Below are 19,228 nucleotides of genomic sequence, written 5' to 3'. Positions count from 1 at the left end.
AATATAGGATTCTTCTATTTTTGTCTTTCTTTCTATCGAATACAATTAAATCTTTTAAATTAATATCCATTTAATGAATAAATAAATCATTTCATTTCCTCTTTTAAATGAATAAAATGAATATTTATTAAAACTAAACAGATATTAAAAAACAAGTAAATGAGTTTTTAAATTTAATCAGTAGCGTCCATTTTTAACTAGTAGTAACGGAATAACCAAAATTTAATATGACGTATTTTCACCGTAAAAAAAAAAAATAGTTAAGTGCATTTAGACTTAAATAACATCTATTTATTTATGATGTCATTTCCTCTAAAAATATATATATATTTTTTCAGGAAATAAAAAAAAAAGTGAATAATGAGATTGAGTGTTAAAATAGCCAAAAACGTATCACCCTTTTTCTTTTTCCCTCTCATCTCACGTGCGTCATCACCACCGTCCTTTTTCTCTTCGGTGAAAGTGAAACTATATATATCAATGTGAAAAAAACCGTACAAGACGACAAAAGAACCCGAAGCAAAACTAAAAATAAAAATTTGACTGTCAGATAAAAATATCTGGCACAGAGTCAGGAACAGTAAGTTCAATTATTACCGGGAATTGACGGTCATCGTTCCCGGTTCCCGAACCAAAGCACTGCACTACAACCACCACTTCATCACATACACACAGAGAAAGAGAAACTAAAACAAATGCATTGTATTCGGTTTTGATTCACTGCAACACTTTATTTCTGCTGTACCACTACAAAACTCCTCACGTATGAATAATTAAACTAGACTGTGAGAGTCTCACAGACTGAAACTAATCTCTTCACTGTTCTCTATCTCTCTCTCCTAAATTATATATCGAATCTCTCTCTCTCTCTCTCTCTATCTGGAGCTTTTATTTCGGTTTCCATGGCGGAGGGTTTCGAGGCGTACCACGTGCCTCAGCATAGCCGGAGAGAGAAGCTCAGAGCCGCGGCGGAGCTTCACGGCTTGATGAACCACCTTCCTTCTGCGCCGCCGTACGATCACCACCACCTGATCGGCCCTTCGCCGTCGGATCTGCTGACGTGTTACCCGAAGCAGGACGAAAACCTAATGCCCATGGCCGTGATCGGATCTCCGTCGCCGTCGTCGTCAAGCCTTCGAATCCCTTACGGAACCGCCTTCGATCCGAGCCTCCTCTACGGCGACCAAGCCGTGGCGCAGAAGCCCGAGCCTCTCTCTCTCTCGCTCGGCGTCTCGAGAGGCTCGGCTCCTCTAGGGCCGTTCACAGGCTACGCCTCGGTCCTCAACGGTTCCAGGTTCCTCAGGCCGGCTCAGCAGCTTCTGGAGGAGCTCTGCCGCGACCTCGTCGGAGTTATTTCGCCGGCGGAGAATCTCTCGCCGGACTCCTCTCTCATGGTTATGGAAACAAACGCCATCGTCGACGACGATGGTCGTGATCACGAGGACGGTGATGACGACGACGATGATTATGATCACGATCGGAAGAAAAAGTCCAAGCTAATTACAATGCTTGATGAGGTAATAATATTGTAAATTTTCTATTTTTTTCAATTAGTTTATATTTTTTTTTTTGGGGGTTTGAGTGTTTTTAGTTGTTCGATGTGTTCTAGATCTTTCTTGGAGATGGGGTTTTACGAAACCCAGGATGATATTACTAAACTAGAGTAGTGATAGTGAAATGAGTGTGAGTATTGCTGTTTGTTTATTATTGGATTGGAAAAAGTGCTTGTCTTATTCATTTATGATTTGATTAGAGACTAGAGAGCCTTGCATAGCATTGCATCATTTGCATGAATGCGCTGATTAATTTACTAATTAATTAATTAATTCATGGGACTTTGTTTGTAGTTTTTTTGTTAGTTTTTTGAATGGATCTTTCTTGGCGATATGATATGAAGGAATATATAATCTCATATATAATAAATATATTCACATTCACGGGACAAACTGTGGAATTAGTTCTCTAGTTATGTATGCATATAATATGTAAAAGTGGATTGAAGGAATATGTTTGAAAAGATTTATACCCTTTTTAAAGTGCAAGAGTATATAAATAGAAAATAAAAAAAGCATTTGTGTAGAGGAGAAGCATGTCTGGTTCAGGTGAGTTTTGATTATATTTTATTAACTATGTCTTATCGCTTATGTGTGAATGTGTGATCTTAATATGACCCATATATGAGATATGATTTGATGTGCATATGTCTATCATTATTTTATAATTTATTAATGGTGGTTGTTTCAGTAATAGTTGAGTTTATTTTATTCGAAATTAGTCGAGAATATGTCCGTAATGCTGTTGATGGTAATGCAGATTTTAGAGGAATATATGTCCATTTTGTTCGTGTAGACTATGAGCTGTAAATAAATTTGTATTATTATTTATTAATCAGCCACATAACACTAGGAAATACTCTCTCTATCTCTTTTGAAAGCTTATCCAAAACCCCTTCCTGATTTTCAACTAGAAACGTTGTTTAATTTCCTTTCATGTCTTTATTTATTTAATTTTTTTCTAGGGAGCTTTTCGTTTGTAATATTTAGAAGTACCCTTTTGTATTTTCTATGCATACGTTATGTCCTAATTCCTGGAACTAATAGCTACATATCAATTCTTACAGCACATATACATATAGGCTATAGCTATATATGTAAGGTACAGTGTTTATACTAAAAGTCTAATTGTTTAATTTGTAGAGTTCACGAGCGTAATAAATCTGGAGTATGAGCCGGTTGTTAGATTCTTCAGTCTAACAAAAGATTTTTAAGAAGAATGTGTATAAATATATGATTTTTTTTTTTGTAGGGAAATATATGATTTTTCAAGCATGTGTAGTCCATGAACTATTATACGAGTGATAGTTGAAGTTACTGTTTGGAGAAAAAATGATTCACAGAAGTTCTGTGAATTATATTTTTATGAAAAAGAAAAGTAGTGACAGAACTACTACTTCTAGCTTTTTCATAAAATATCAAAACTTTTTTTTCCAATGAAATTGAACCCCAAAAAACTTAGAAATAACTTAAAATAATTTGTTTATAGCTATAGAAGTGATCATTAAAACGAAATACTCTCTCGCGGTTCACATATGTTTTTGTTGAATAGTGTTTACGAATACTTTAGAAGCGTTGTTTTCTTTTCTTTTCTCACTTTTTTTTTAAATTAAATTTGAAGCAGGAGATATTGATGTGTGTTTATAAGTGTCTGAATTGAAAATAAACGGAAACAATTTTATATAAACATGTTTGAGGCGAAACAATTTTATATAAACATGTTTGAGGCATAATGTAAGAGCCATCTAAAAAAATTATTACTTAATTTACCATACGCTGAAATTCTACTTATCTATGTATATGCAGAGTTCTTAAGCATCTACGTTTGACATGTATCTTGAGTGTCATTTGGTTTTAAATTCTTTACATTTTAAGAAGTGATTATTTAAAGAAGAATCTATATAATTACTGTGTTTTTTAGCTATAGTACTAGTACATAGGTCTGATCTATTGTGTGAGAGAGACGTGTTGGTTCTTTACCTTTAATATTTTAGCAAAATAGTTCTCTTACTATTATTTTTGTCTTTAGAAGTATTAGCTTTTTAATTTTATAGAGTTCAACACCTAAAATATACTTAAAACATATTCAGAAACTTAAATAGTTTGATTATATACTTTTAAAAGTGAGGATTAAAATAAATTCTAACTCCAAAACCCTAAAATTATTTAACCTTTACTTAATGTTTTGTATAGACAATAATTTAATTAGTTTCTTTTATTAAATTAACAAGTTAATAAAATTGACAAATATATAGAAAGTTTCATAATTTATATAAAAAGAAACTAATTCTAAGATGCAGCAAAATCCATATAGCCAAGATCATTTTGCCCACAAATCTAGTGTTAATAAAGAGAGGCAATAGAAATTATTTGCATAATAGCTCATACCCGAGCCGATGCTTAAAAATAAATAAATGCATGTGAAACTAATTAAACTAAATGTGTATTAAGTTAGGTATACAGAAAGTACAAGCAGTTCTACCAGCAAATGCAAGCAGTGATAAGTTCTCTCGAGTACGTGGCGGGGCTCGGAAACGCCGCTCCATACGCCAGCCTGGCGGTGAAGGCGATGACCAGAAACTTCCGGTGCCTTAAAAACGCCATTATGGAGCAGCTTCAGTTCGACCATCGCCGGAACCACGAGCCCACGACGACGAGAACGCCGGTGATGATGACTCATCAAAATCACAATCATCACCACAGCCAAATTTGGCGGCCCCAGAGAGGCCTCCCCGAGCGCGCTGTCACCGTTCTCCGCGCCTGGCTTTTCGAGCATTTCCTACACCCGTAAGTTCAAATTATTTTAATTCGAAAAATCTCTCTCTTTCTAGTTTATTTTTGTGATTTTTGGATGGAAAAAAAATGAAATTATTATTTTCTTTTTGAAAATTATGATTCTTTTTTATTTTTTTTAGTCGGTACTTCGAATTAGATTTTTTGTTCAATCGTGACAAAGAGTATAAAATCGGTTATTAATTTGCGAAAATTAGAGCTTTTTAAGAATTTTCTTCCTATTCATAGACGACTAATTTCATTATTCCATGATGATCCATCTATTATTTCGCGGTAATATTTTTCCTCGATGTTTGTTATGGCTGATCAGTTATCCGACGGACACGGACAAAATGATGCTCGCCAAACGAACCGGCCTTTCCCGTAGTCAGGTCTGTGTTCTCGTCGGAAAAAACCTCGCTGCTACTACACAAATAGTAATGAAAACTCATTATTATCAACCAGGTTTCGAATTGGTTCATCAATGCTCGAGTTCGGCTATGGAAGCCGATGGTCGAGGAGATACACATGCTCGAGACGCGTCAAGCTCAGAAGAGTGAATCGAAAAACGACGATTCAGTCCCCTCGACGTCGAAACGCAGCCGAGGGAACGGCGATTTCCACGACGTCGTGGGCCCGTACGAAGGTGGCTTCGCGGGCCAGCTTCACGCGGGCCCCACAGCCGCCGGAGGAGGAGGAGGAGTGTCCCTCACGCTAGGGCTTCACCAGGTTGGCGGTTTGGCTCAGCGCTTCGGAATCGACGGGACTTCGAGCGGCGGAGAGGGCTATATGGCCTCGTTCGGAGCTACTTCTCATCAGAACAGGCATTTCGGAGGCCAACTGTTTCATGATTTTGTGGGTTGAGACGTTTTATTTATTTATTTATATATATATATATATATATATATATATATATATATATATATATATTATTGTTGTTAGGAGGTTGTTTCTTTCTTCTCATATTGAATATGATACCACAAGCTTGGCAAAAACATTTTAGTTCATTGAGAGATTAGATTTGGGGTGCCCATGAAATTGTTGAATGAATGAACACAAAAGAAAAAGAAAGTGGTGGAAAAGTGGGTATACTAATTGATGATGGCCATGTCAAGGAGCTGAATTAAATTTAAATAATAAGTCGGGGTTATATCTTTCTTTTTTGTGTAACATCAGGCGAATCTAGGATATATAATACGTTTGGGTTTTATATATTTTTTCCTTCACTCTAGCCCCTAGAGTAAGGCCGTTTGTCTGTAGAGAATTGTACTTTTTTTTTTTTTTTTTTTTTATTGTTTTGTGTAAAAATTAATTTTCCCTCAAAACCTACATTTTGTTCTGGCAAAAGTTGCACTATAGAGAGAAAAAGTACGAAGAAATTTGAATCCTTGACCTGTGATGATCGCATACCAAAGGCCATTTTTATATAAATGTGATAAAAATTTAAAAACTATTGACATTTTTATATAAATACCTTTATATCTCATTTCAGACATATCTATTCTCTCATTTCATTCTCTCACATCTCATTCACGTCTCTTCTTTTCTCTTCATTTTCGAAAACAAATTTTCAGATCAAATTCTTCATCAATTTTCAAGTGATTTTGGACGTAAAGATCTAAGACCATCTCCAAGGGTGGGGATAGCGTAATATATAGCTCCAATCGTACGTTATATCTCACGTCATTATCACTACTACAAATACTATTTTTCGGTGGGGAAGACATTCGGGTACGATTTTTCGCACCCAAAATTCGCACTTAATAAGTCTTTCAGGTGCGACTTGTCGAACCCAAAACTCAAACAAGCATATAAAAATTTTCGCTGATTTTTTAAACTTTGGGTGCGACTTCATCGCACTCAATGCTTCATCAAAACTATTAGGTGCGACTATAGTCTTAAAACATTTGAGCGGTCAACTTTCCCCCTCTTTTTTTGTGAAATACTATTAGGTGCGACTTTTCGCACCCAAAAGTACTATTGGGTGCGACTTGTCGCACCCAATGTCTTAAATTTTATCGCGGTCAAATTTTCCCCCTCTTTTTTTTGAAATACTATTAGGTGCGACTTTGTCGCACCCAAAGGTACTGACACAGATCATTGGGTGCGAAAAGTCGCACCCAAATTCTAAGTCATGATATAAAACAAATCAACCCGAGCCTCTCTCTCTCTCTCCGAGTTCTCTCTTTTCCCATCTTCTTCTTCTCTTGTCCGTGCGCGAGCTGTGACCCCGAAGAAGCAAGGAGGCCGCGAGTTGGAGCGGTGTCACCGAGCTGAGCCCCCGCCGCCGCCGCCGCCGGACCTCAGGTGAGTTTCCTCTTCTTCTCTCTTTTTCTCTCTGTCCGACTCTCTCTCTAACTTTGTCTCCCTCTATTTCTTGTTGTAGGTCTGTAGACCTGGTTCACCTCTCGCACCCCCGCCGTCGGCTCCGATCCGACCACCGAGCACCGGCCGAGAAGAAATTGCCGACCCCTCGTCCACACGACACAGCCAACCACCGAGACTCACCACTGGACGCGCGTGCAGACCGAGAAGGAAGGGACTGAGAAGAAATGTGTTTTTTTGTGTGTGGGTGTGTATGTGTGTGTGTGTGTGTGTGTGTGTGTGTGTGTGTGTGTGTGTATCCCTGGTTCGGAAGCTGTGGAGCCGGTCGCAAGAGGAGCGGCGACGGAGATCCGGTCCCTCTCGAAGAGAAGCACCTAAATGTTGCCATTATTTTGTGATTTTTTAGGTGCGACTTTAGGTGCGGAAAGTCGCACCTAAATGTCGCACCCGAAAGTCAAGACTTTTGGGTGCGACTTTTCGCACCCAAGACTTTTAGGTGCGGACTTTCAGGTGCGGAAAAGTCGCACATAATGATATCTTTGGGTGCGAAAATTGACTTTTGGGTGCGAAAAAAGTCGCACCCAAAAGTCTTTTTTGTACTAGTGTATGGCGTGGGATATTAAATGGGTTTGGTGTCACGCCAAATATGGTGTGACATTATTCCCTACACCAAAATATTTTTTTAGTCCCTATAAAGTTTATAATTTATATATTTGTATTGATTTATAAAATTTTATCATATTTATCCTTAAATTATTCATTAAATTTATTTTCAAACACAACATTAACATTTGGAGTTTGGGAAAAACTAAAACGACATTAATTTTAAAAGAGAAATAAAATAACATTACTACGACATCGTAATGTAAAAAAAAAAAGAACATTAAAATAAAAAAAAAAACAAAATGCAACAAAATAAAATTAAAAATAAATTTACAATACATAAACTAGTAGTCGGGAAGATTAGCGCCGGATCATCCAAGACCGGTGAAATATTGTGAATATGAATCAGAATTGGAAAATTGTGTTTGAGATTGTTGTTGTTCTGCTATCTTTTGTAAAACTTTGGCTTGTTCAGCTTCCCAAAAATGCACGAACCTGAGGATCTGATATTTTATTTAAATTCATTTTCATTATTTTATTTTCTTCTCTGATTGTTTTCAAATTATTAACCTTATCTATATTTTCTAAGAGGCGATCCCTCATATCACCTGACTTCTTCATCTGCTCAAGAAGTAGTTTATTTCCTTCATCAACTTTGCTGATGGAGGAAGCTACTTTGTCATCCGTTTTCATTTTTAGTTTGGCTTTTTTCACTCCAATCGGTCGCTCAGAAGGAGATGGTTGTCTAACCGACTCAGGCGTTTGTTGTTCGGACTCCGAAAAAGAACACGAACCTCGAGATGTTTGTCTCGCACTTGAGGCTCCGTCTTGAAATTTTTCAAAATTCTTGATGATGTTCCACACATGATCAAACTTCCAACATTTCTTGAATTTTTCATCATCTGCAAGCAACACTTTAGCTTGATCCATCTGCAAGTAGATATATAACCAATTACAATAACATAATATTAAAAAAAAAGATAAAAATAGCTAAAATACTCACAATATCTTCAGCTGAAGCACCGCTTGGGTGTCTATTCTCAATTTTCCGAATGCATGCATGCATTTTCCTTGTAACTTTCTCAATTACTTGGATTCGGGACTGAATTGATCGCTTTGAACGCATCTCCGAAGTTGGTTTTTTTGCATTGTTGTAGCTGTCTTCAACACGGCTCCAAAAACTATCAGATGATTGGTATATACCAATGATAGGGTCTTGAGAAATCTCCATGGAAACTCGACAAAGAAGTCGGTCTTCTTCATGAGAGTATTTAGAAGCTCGACTTGTCATTTTCTTGTAATGTATCGTACTCAAGGCTCAGTAATTTTTTGGATGAAAACACAACTTATGGAAGATACTATTTATAGAATATTTTCTCACTCAAGGCTTTCACGCTTCCCGGGCTCTGACGTGATGTGACTAATCAATGCCACTACTCATCAAAGCTCTCACGCTTCCCGGGTTCTGACGTGATGTGACCAATCAATGCCATTACCCATCAAGAATCTCACGCTTCCCGGGTTCTGGCGTGATGTGACCACTCAATGTCACTATTGAGGGTTGAATTAGCGGAGAATGATGATACACGATTTCAAGAGTTTTTCAGTCGCTACAGACAAATAAGAGACAAAGATGCACATATCACGCTCCGAAATGCATTGATCGACCATTTGTGGGAGAAATATTCTAATTCAGATGTGTAATTGTACTTTATTTTATTTTATTTTACGTTATTTGTTTTGTATTTTATTTTGTTTTTAATAAATATCAAGTTTACTTTGTGTTAATTTGTATTTTGAATAATTTTATGGAGTAATACTTCATTATTAAATATAAATAAGTGGTATAATTGAAAGATATTAAATAAATATAAGGGTATAGAAATAAATAAGAGAAAGTTGAATATAACATTAATATTTCAATTTGGTGTAAAAAATAGAGTTCGGTTGGAGATGAGATAGTGTTTGATATGATATGTACTGTAAAATAGAGTAGAAAATTGTGTTATCGGGTGGAGTTGGTATAACTAGTATAATAGGTATGTTTTATATTATTGTCACATCAAGATTTATTATATCAGCAATGATGTGCGAACTTACTTAAAATTTTTAAGTAAGTTCGCACATCATTGCTGATATAATAAATCTTGAGTTTTAAGTATGTGATATTTTCTCATTTAAAACTTGTTTATATTTTCTCATTTAAAACTTGTTTATATTTTCTTTAACGAGCCTCCTCAAATGAGTTTTAAGTTAAAACTCATTTGAGGAGGCTCATTAAAGAAAATACAAACAAGTTTTAAATGAGAAAATATCACATAAAATTATTAGTATTTTTTTTATCAAATTACAGGATTACTGTATTTAAAGTGCAATATTTATAAAATAATGGTTGTTTTATGTCTTTTAGAAAATCGGATTTTTTTAAATTATATATAGTTATTTGAAATTATTTTTCCTATGAACGAAACTCTGAACTGTAATTAATGTTTTATAGAGCAAAATATAGTTAACAAAAAACTTTGAAAAATTTATAAACATTATTTTTTTTTACAAATTAAGAAATACACTATCCAATTTCTTCTTGTGGCATTTGCGGCTGAAGTCACAACTTCAGTCATTTCTTGCATTTGTGTCACTTATTTGCTAAAATTCCATCCGTATCACTTATTTGCATTTTTGTCACCTATAGAAAGTCTAAATTACCCTCACCTACAAAAGAGGTTGGTTCCGGCGGAGATTCGATGAGATTCAGCGCGATTCGAACGTAAAATTCGCTCAACTCACGAGGATGGTGGAGCGGGTTCTGCAGACCGCGCAGACCAGCCCACCGGAGAAGGAGGCTGGCGGCCGAGTCGCGCCGGAGCGTCCAGGGGTGCAAGCGAAGGCGGCGGCGGTCGGAGATGGAGTGGATCTGCAGAACCGTGCGACCTCATCGAGCGTGAACCCGGAATCCGGCGCGATTCTTAGATCTAGATCTAAGAATCGCGAGGAGGAGGCGGCGACGAAGCCGTGCTCAGCCGTGAAGGCGTCCCTGAGGGACGTCGGAGTGGCGGCGGCGGCGGCGAGCGTGATGCTGGCCGGGAACGCGATGGCGATGGACGTCCTGCTCGGAAGCAGCGACGGCGGTCTCGTGTTCGAAAGGAGTCTATTTTTTTTTTAAATATTTGACTGCGAGTCTACTTTTTGTAATTTGTTCTGTGAGTCTATTTTTTTTTCGAAATATTTGACTGCGAGTCTACTTTTTGTAATTTCTTCGGTGAGTCTACTTTTTTTTTCGAAATATTCGACTGCGAGTCTACTTTGAAATCTGCGTAAGGGTATTTTGGTCCTATTTTTTTTATCAAAGTGACATCTATGCAACACATTTTTTCGTCGTGACTCATTTGCAATTTGGAGTCGAATTTGTGACTTTGATGCAAATCTCTCTTTCTTCTTTGCCTCGTCGTAATAATTAAAGGCCAATATGCGGAAAGTATTTACATATCACAGATAGGCCCAATATTGCATTTTAGGGTATTGGCTTATTACATATGTAGACCTATAACTTTAATATATTTATACTTCGCTCATCGTCGTTCATCAGCCGACTAGACGAGGTAATTTCATTTTATTTAGCGATTTTCGTTTATTTTCCAATTGAGCTATTCACTTAGCAATTAGCATCAATGATGAACTTCTACAATTGTTATCCTTGCACTTTGATTTCTAATGAAGAAAACCACGGGAATTTTTGTTCTGAGATGCTTTAGTGCGTATGAACTGTTTGATCTATTGCGTAAGTAATATTCTTATTCGATTGTAGAAAACTGAATCAGGTGATGAGAAAAATAACTGCAACAATATGAATTATTCCATGATACCTGTACTTAAGTCTCTGATGATTTTTTTCTCAAGTTTTATATTTGTGTCGTTTCTGAAGTAGTCTTGCTGATATGATGAGAATCATTTGGTCCGTGTTTCTGATTTAACCGTGAACCGATAAACCAAATTTAGCACTCTGATCAATTTTTTTTATTATTTTTTTCAGCTATATTACATTAAATTTTTGGCTCTGTGATTGCAAGCCTTAACTAGACAATATACGCTATACCGATAGTTCTATACTGATAAAGAACTAGGCAATTTTTGTGTGGGTATATAACTATGTCCGTTTATATATTTAATTAATTAATTACTATCGAAGACGAATCATCATCGCAGCGGCGCTGCTCGGCCCCAATTCCGAGAACTGCCTAATTTGTTTCTCCTCCTCCATATTCTGGTCAGTTCTGAAAAATAAAGTTTCTTAATAAGCTCAAACAATTATTTTATTAAATTTCATCATTGAATTGACACACACAACATAACACCTCGGGTTGGTGGGGAGTTTCGAGTTGTTCATCTGAGTAATATGAATACTTTCATGAAATTTATTACTCAGTCACTTTTACGTTTTTATTAGATGTTGTTGCGAATAAAGCCTTAATCTTTATTCAGGAAAAATAGCCACCCAATGGCCTCAGCTCCGGTCCGAAGCCGCCACATTTTAGCTCGTCTCCACTTGACGCCGATGCGATCTTCTCCTTTCTCGGCGGTCTCACGGACCGGAAAACCGGTGGACGAGCTTTATTTGTCGCCGGAGGAGAGACTGAGAGGAGTGTTTCACCAGAGGCTGAGAAGCAGAGCCGCGACCGAGCAGGCTTTATCGAGCGTCGGCGTCGAAGTCGACGTGGATTTGCTCGCCCGAGTTCTCGACCACGGAATCTTCGACGGCGAAAAGATGGTCAGGTTCTTCGGGTGGGCGATCAAGCTTCCGACGATCCCGAAACGCGCCGAGACCTACCACGTGGTCCTCAGGGCCTTGGGGAGAAGGAAGTTCACGAGCCACGTGGCGGCGGTTCTGAGCGACATGAGAGCCTCGGGAGTGAGCCCCGACCTCGAGACTCTCTCCATCGCCGCCGACGCCTTTCTCGGCGCAGGCCACGTGGCGCGAGCCGTGGGGATGTTCTCGGACCTCGGAGAGCTCGGGTTGGAGCGCGGAACGGAGTCCCTTAACGTGATCCTCCGGTGCCTGTGCAGGCGATCCCGCCCCGACTCGGCCGGCTCGTTGCTCGAGTCGGCGAGAGGGAGCGTCCGGTTCGACGGGGAGACTTACAACGCGGTGATCGAGGGTTGGTCGAGCCGCGGGCGGGTCCGCGAGATGGAGAGGTGGGTCGAGAAAATGGTCTCCGACGGGCTCGAGCCCGACTCGACCACGCTGGCCCACCTCGTCGCTGGCCTCGGGAGAGCGGGCCGGGCCCACGAGGGAGCCCGGCTCTTCGACGAGATGGCCGCGCGGGACCCGCGTTCGGCCTCGGCGAAAGCCTACAACGCCGTGATCTCGAGCCTCGCCTCGGCCGGGAAGCTCGACGACTGCCTCGGCTACTACAAGAAGATGACCGCGGCCGAGCCCGAGATTGAGATTAAAGGTGGATATTCTGACCGGTTAATATTAACTGATCGATTTATTTACTTTTTTATTAGAAAAATCTCACGGACTAGGCCAATTTGCAATCTAACCAACGTTTTAGATATGTTTAAAATCTAGCAATATTTGATGACGTGGCTTCATTAATCAGATATTAAGTACATAATTGTCTCTTATCATTTTCATACGTTAATTTTGCTAAATGGCGATAAATGGCTAATTTATTAAAATAAACGACATGTTTCTAGTTTTTTAAAATCAAGTTAGAATTTGGCTAGATAGCTAGAATGTCTATTTTTTTACCGGTTAAAATTAACCTATTGATTAATTTTAACCGTTCTTTTTCGGTCAAAATTAATCAAGTGATTAATTTTAATTGGATATTTCATGATTGACCGCGGTTAACCAACCACCCAAAAAAAAAAAATATTGACACTAACGGTTAATTAGCTAGTCGCTCTAAAAAAACATGGTTAACCGTTCAAGAAGGTTAAGAGTTTAACCGGTTAACCATTTTGTCCACCTTTAGAGGAGACGTACGGGATTCTGATCAAGGCTCTGCTCGGGAACAAGGAGAGGAGGGTCGCGGAGGCTCTCGAGACGCTCGACGAGATGCTCGGAAGAGGGCTCGTCCCGAGCCCCGAGACGGTGGAGTCGTTCCTCGGGCCGTTGTGCCGGTACGGCCCGCCGGACGCGGCGCTGACGGTGTACGAGAAAGTCAAAACCGCGGGCTGCGCCGTATCGCGGGGTTCGTTCAAGACGCTGATCGCGAGGGCGGCGCGGTTCGGGCGGTGCGGGGCCGTGTCGAGGCTGTGGAGGGAGATGGAGGATTGTGGGCCCGGGTACGAGGCTGACGTGGAGGTCTACGAGCACGCCGTGAGCGGGCTCTGCGAGGCTGGGTGGATCGAGGACGCCGTGGCGGCCATGGAAGAGTGCCTCGTCAGAGGGTTTTGCCCGAGCAGGCTCGTCTGTGCCAAGCTCAACCACAAGCTTTTCGGGTCCAATCGGGTTCGGGTCGCTTACGAGCTCTCTCTCAAGATTAAGAAGGCTCGGCTCCATAAAAACTCCCGTACCTATTGGCGCTCCAAAGGATGGCACTTTTGAGGAAATGTTTTGAGTGTAATGTTAAAAAGGATTTCTCTGCAATTTTTCTGTTATTGTCTGCAGGGTTTGTACATAACACTGATTTAATGAGAAATTGAGTAGGATTATAGATAGAGCATTTGTTTCTTTTATTTATTTTTTATTTTGCATGAACAGATTGTGATAACAGTACAAAATATACTTGCAAAGTATATAAAAAAAATGGACTGATAACAAACATTGCTAATGTAAATTAGTGGAAATAGGACAAGTAGGGTGTAAATTCAAATACCAACATTATGGACTGATAACAAACATTGCTAATGTAAATTAGTGGAAATAAGACAAGTAGGGTGTTAATTCAAATACCAACATTATTAATCCCATTTATTTAATTTACAATGGTAAAAGAAATTGGCACTCAATATGAAGTATATTCATACAAGACAAGAAGAGTGTAAATTCAAAAGGCATCAATATAAATAGTAACATGTTTGAGCAAACAAGTTAAGGACAAAACTGCTAAAAGTAAGAGGAGCATATAAGAAACTTGTGTAAAGGCATCATAGTTTGGTTGAGCCGTTCATTCCGTCCCTGACTCGGTTAAACGCAGCGACCATCTTCGAGCGCGCATTGGCTATTTCTACAACCTTGTCCAGCGCTGCGAATTCAATCGAAAAAGCAAAAAACAAAACACCATTGAGTGATGAGAGAAAGTCGAACTGAGATTTTCGTATAGGTATCACATGAAATGTTTCTTGTTAACCTGTTTCGAATGAGAGTTGAGCGGTACGAAGCTTTGGCGATACCAAAGTACCAAATACCGACAATGATTTCAATCTCTCCTTCTGAACCTAAAACCGGTCCATAAAAAAATTAAAAAAAAAAAAAAAAAAATCAGATTTTTACTAATATTGAAAATCCTATCAATCCAAAAACATGCTCACCAAAATCAAACAATCAAATCTACGACTGACCGTTATAGACTTACTTGATCACCACCATCGACGAGCAGAGCTCCATTCTGCGTCGCGGTTTCCTCTGAATTCATATCATTTTTAAATCAGACAAAATCCAATTAGAGCTCATAAAAAGGACACTCTTACCTGATGCTGGAAAAGTCTTCCCGCGTCGCCGTAGCTGCGAAGAATCTTCCGATTTCCCTTCGCCGGGGCTGTCGGAAAAGGATGCCCATTTGCGCAACTCGAAATTTGCCTCCGAAACATCCTCGCCTGCAAAAAAAAAAAAAAAAAATAGTAAAACCCAGTTTGCAGTGCAATATATTATTCATAATTCTAAGCTTGAAAAATTAGAACCTTGATTCGCTGTGTGTATCGACGTTAGAGCAGAACGAGGCTTCAAATCCAACAGCGAGCCATTTAATCGTGACATGCCCATCGAATGCCGAGCGCCGGCCAACTCAAACCAACCCTTTCAATCAAACAAACACACAACACAGATAATAAATAAATTTATTTTGAATGTTCGTTCGAGAGACAATGTTAAAATCACACATTCGAAAATCCAAACGAGCACCTGTCCAAAATTCCAAAAATATTGGATCATGATCCAACTTAAATGAGCTAAGAGAGCAAATTATTATCAAGACAAGTTAAGGTCACACATTCGAAAAGCTAATGGAACATTTAATTACAAGGATCACGAGTTCTTCCTCGTATTGAAATCGGAAAGGAAAGAATGAAGAACTATCCTTAATGTGTGTTTTAAGAAAAATCATTTAGCACTAGACTTAAACACGCACAGTGACATTGCTAATGGATCGAATTTGAAGCTAGGTTTCGGTGATCTCTAAACTTCCACAACTATCCAATACAATCTCGAAAAAAACCAGCCTCGGAATCCAAAGCTCGGTTCGAATCCCCAGGGATGACTTGGCTGCGTCGCGAACTAGGGTTAGGGTTTCAAGGATTCGAAAGTTTGCTTCTTTTTTTTACCTGGCGAAGAATGAGAGACAGAGAATCCATTAGGATGAGATAGTCATCCGCGGAATCCAAAAATTGCAAGACGTGTTCGTCTTCAACTCGGCATTGATTTCCGTTTCGTGATCGTTCTTTCTCTTCTTCTTCGAGCTCGGTGCTCATTGTTCTCGGAGTTTCTTCTTCTTCCCTGTCTTCCATGGAAGTTCTGAGATTGACTGATCTTTTCCTTTCCGAAGCTACAATATAAGAAATAAGATGCACAGTCCAATTTAATTTTATTATTTTGACCTCTTTATTTGCTTTCTTGGTATATTTATTCCATTTCTCTTATTAAACTTATTATTTACCCTTCACTATTTACACTAACATTCACTCATTTACTTGTATAGGATAAAGATTGATTAATGAATCATGTAAAATTTTATATTATATTGTTAACACACTTATGGTGTTAGTCTTGGTGTTATGTCGTATTTGATGGCTCATCGCTATAATCACTCTAACTAGGACATATGTGATCCTATTTTAACGAGTTAAACCAAAATTAAAAAAAAAAAAAAAAAAATTGGGGGAAATCGGACCCTTATAACCATACAACAAAAGTGGTTCCTAGGATAGCCTAGTGGTAATTCCACACCACCTTATGTGTGGAGGTCGTGGGTTCAAACCCCACTGTTAAAAAAAAAAAAACCATATAACAAAAACAAATTCATACTGCTGATCCAAGTTCTAAAGTTTCTTTAACTCATTATAATGTGTCATCATGGGCGTTCTGTATGAAAATTGGAGGAAGAAAAGCTACCTTTTGTTCATTTTGGCTCACGGAAGTACCGAATTTTGTGTGCACGGAAATGGAAAAAAGTCTTCCGGTGACAGGCGGAAATGGCACGAAGAATAACACAAACCATTATGTATCGTTACTTTTGTGAACGTTATTCATTTTGTGGACGTTATGTGTATGTGGTTTTAACATCAAATCTGACTCTTTTATTTTACACTATATATACACAATATTTTCTTTCGATTTTTACAACAAACCAACATTCTCATACTCAAATCTATCTACAAACTACAATTCTTTCTACAAACATTCTATACACTTTATATTACATACTTTTGATTTATAAAAAAAAATATAGTTAAGTTTTTATTATATAGTTTATATAATCTTTAAGTATCATATAACTTTATTTTATATAGTTTAGTTTACATATTAGCAAGGAAAAAAATGCCGTTTTCGTTGCCGTTTCGAGCCTCCTGATTTACGGAAAATCGTCATGCCGATGGAATTTCAACGGAAAAATTGTGGAAAAGGGCAAGTAAAATGCCGTTTTCCATGGAAAACCGACGTGCCGACGGAAAACCGAACGGAAATAATGTGGTAAAATATATTTAAAATATATACATGTAATACATACATATATTTTTCAATTTTTAAACATATATAAAGAAAATACATTATGTATATAATCTTTTTCAATAGAAAATTGTATATATATATATATATAATATTTTATAAATGTGTGTTATTAATAATATTTAATATATATAATTTATAAATGTGTGATATTATCTATTAGAAATTCTATTAATAATTGTTAAAATAATGATGCATCGTATTTATTAATATATATATATATATATATATATATATATGAATACATTTATATAAATATATTTATGTATTATATATATATTTCAATTTTTTCGAATTCAATAATAGATGAGTTTTATGTTATAATGTTTTTAAATTTATGTATGTAGCAAAAAAAAAAAAAAAAATAGATCCATTGAAAAAACTACACCCATATATGTGTTTTTTAATTTTATGTTTTTATACATATCTTTTAGTTTTTTTCGTTAAAAATTAAGTTTTGTACATATATAATACGTTTTAAAAAACATCACATATGTCATTATATTTTAGTAGAAGCATCAGACTAGTAAAGCACCACTTTACCTATTATTTACTTATTTTATTATTTTTCATCCTATCAATAAAATTGATGTGATGTGATAGACCCATCATCACTTTGGATTCCACTCAAAATTAATACACGCTTTACACTCTCTCTCTTCTTCCTCACCAGATTTCCAGATCTACAAAAATTATAGATCCGCGCTCCTCTCTCTTCCCCCCTGTCTTTTTCTTCTTCTTTTTCTTCAACACACACCGCCGGAATTTCAAGGTTCGCCGGAATTTCACCAAAAAATCTGGAAAAAAATATATATGATAGATCGTCACATTACAAACAACTTTCATGAAGAGGATTATATGAAAAAAAAATCAAATTACTCAAGAAATTGAAGGTGCAAGTTTCAGAATCTAGGGTTTCCAAAACGACTTGGAAATTCCTTCATATCGGCGGAAATTCGTCGACATATTGTTGATTTATTCCTTCAGCGTGACGAAAATGGTGGAAAGTCGCCGATAGACGTGGAATTCCTCCGACACCCGAGTTGTCTCCTCCACAGCCGCGAGTCGTTTTTTTTTTCTTTTCCTTCGAATTTCTTCGACTTTCCTGGATAAGAAGATGGTTTTATACAAAGCTTGGAACGATAACTACCGGCATAAAACGACGGAAACGAAATGTCGTTTCGTGGAAATTCCAGCGACATCAAAGATGGAAACGACAACTTTCTCTTCCGCTCGCCGTTCACCCATGGAAATGGAATTTCCAGCCGAAATTCCTGGAAATCCGGCGGCATTTGATTCCTTGCATATTAGTACTTTTGGTTAAAACTTTAATATTTGAGTCCCTTTGATTTACCATTTAAAATTGATTTTTTTTATTAATAACCGAAAATTAGCGGAAATGCTAATTTTTATTATGTCTAACGCAAAAAATTTTATTAACGCAATTGTCACTTCCGTTAAGCAATGGAAGACACTCTAACAAAAGTGGTATTTCAACTTCCTTCCAATGTCCAATATGATATGGGTCGTAGTTGGTCGAGTTAAACAAAAATTATTTCAAAAAATTGGGGAAAATTATGGTTCAATCCTTATAACCATATAACAAAAACAAATTCATATAAATGTTCTAAAGTATCTTTAATTCATTGATTACTCCTCACACACGGATATCAGAGCCCAATCTACTTCACACGTTATCAGAGCCCCAGACGGCTAATGGATACAATTGTTGGGATTTGACCCAACACGAGCCAACACAAAAAGTTGCCGTCTTGAAGAAGCGTGTTATAAATCTCACATTTGAAGTGAATTAAGAATTTTAAACTAACAATATTTATAAAGACCACCGTAGAAGGTTTCGGAGATGGCGAAGAAATTGAGTTTGAACCACGTTCTCTTTTTTACAGTCCGATTGTCTCCAAGTGATTAACGTCTTTACGGCCTAGGTACCGCCTTTGATGGCAATTGGATTGATCATTGAAGAAACTATTTTTTACTTAGAACATGCTTTGCTGCGTGCAAGTTCAAATTTATTCCTATATCTTATTACGTCCCAAACTCGTCTGTTAACTAAATTTTTCTCTGA

General features: G+C 37.6%; 3 protein-coding genes and 2 non-coding genes across 7 annotated transcripts; 4 read left to right on the top strand and 1 right to left on the bottom strand.

The window, feature by feature from the left end:
* The first annotated feature begins 684 nt into the window (after positions 1-684).
* RPL (POX (plant homeobox) family protein) lies at positions 685-5,581 on the top strand. Its single transcript, XM_089600779.1, has 4 exons — positions 685-1,517; positions 4,009-4,340; positions 4,657-4,717; positions 4,791-5,581. Exons 1-4 carry the CDS (start codon positions 903-905, stop codon positions 5,187-5,189), a joined length of 1,407 nt encoding a protein of 468 aa, XP_089456905.1. The 5' UTR covers positions 685-902; the 3' UTR covers positions 5,190-5,581.
* A 5,193-nt stretch (positions 5,582-10,774) lies between these two features.
* On the top strand, positions 10,775-13,936 carry LOC149405502 (Pentatricopeptide repeat (PPR) superfamily protein). 3 transcript variants are annotated; one of them, XM_089601621.1, is made up of 3 exons: positions 10,775-10,852; positions 11,733-12,703; positions 13,232-13,936. In XM_089601621.1, the coding sequence occupies exons 2-3, from the start codon at positions 11,749-11,751 to the stop codon at positions 13,804-13,806; spliced, it is 1,530 nt and encodes a 509-aa protein (XP_089457747.1). In that variant the 5' UTR covers positions 10,775-10,852; positions 11,733-11,748; the 3' UTR covers positions 13,807-13,936. The 3 variants fall into 3 exon arrangements, with proteins under 3 accessions (XP_089457747.1, XP_089457740.1, XP_089457733.1); XM_089601614.1 differs by having other exon boundaries at positions 10,842-11,517; XM_089601607.1 differs by lacking the exon at positions 10,775-10,852 and having other exon boundaries at positions 11,578-12,703.
* On the top strand, positions 10,913-11,002 carry LOC149405504 (small nucleolar RNA snoR26). The gene has a single exon (XR_016295951.1). It is a non-coding gene; the product is annotated as a small nucleolar RNA snoR26 (small nucleolar RNA).
* Positions 11,065-11,139, top strand: LOC149405503 (small nucleolar RNA Z199). Its single transcript, XR_016295940.1, has one exon. It is a non-coding gene; the product is annotated as a small nucleolar RNA Z199 (small nucleolar RNA).
* Positions 13,937-14,139: 203 nt separating the features above from the next.
* On the bottom strand, positions 14,140-16,004 carry LOC149405501 (coiled-coil protein). The gene is made up of 6 exons (XM_089605322.1): positions 15,741-16,004; positions 15,102-15,216; positions 14,892-15,017; positions 14,777-14,826; positions 14,552-14,639; positions 14,140-14,446 (listed from the first exon to the last, which is right to left on the bottom strand). The coding sequence occupies exons 1-6, from the start codon at positions 15,921-15,923 to the stop codon at positions 14,349-14,351; spliced, it is 660 nt and encodes a 219-aa protein (XP_089461448.1). The 5' UTR covers positions 15,924-16,004; the 3' UTR covers positions 14,140-14,348.
* Between the last annotated feature and the right edge of the window lie 3,224 nt (positions 16,005-19,228).

Source organism: Urtica dioica, chromosome 2 (assembly GCF_054948205.1).
Source record: "Urtica dioica subsp. dioica isolate 48M chromosome 2, U.dioica_male_clone48M_v1_H2, whole genome shotgun sequence".
NCBI classification, from domain to species: Eukaryota; Viridiplantae; Streptophyta; class Magnoliopsida; order Rosales; family Urticaceae; genus Urtica; species Urtica dioica.
This window is presented reverse-complemented; position numbering and strand designations above follow the sequence as displayed.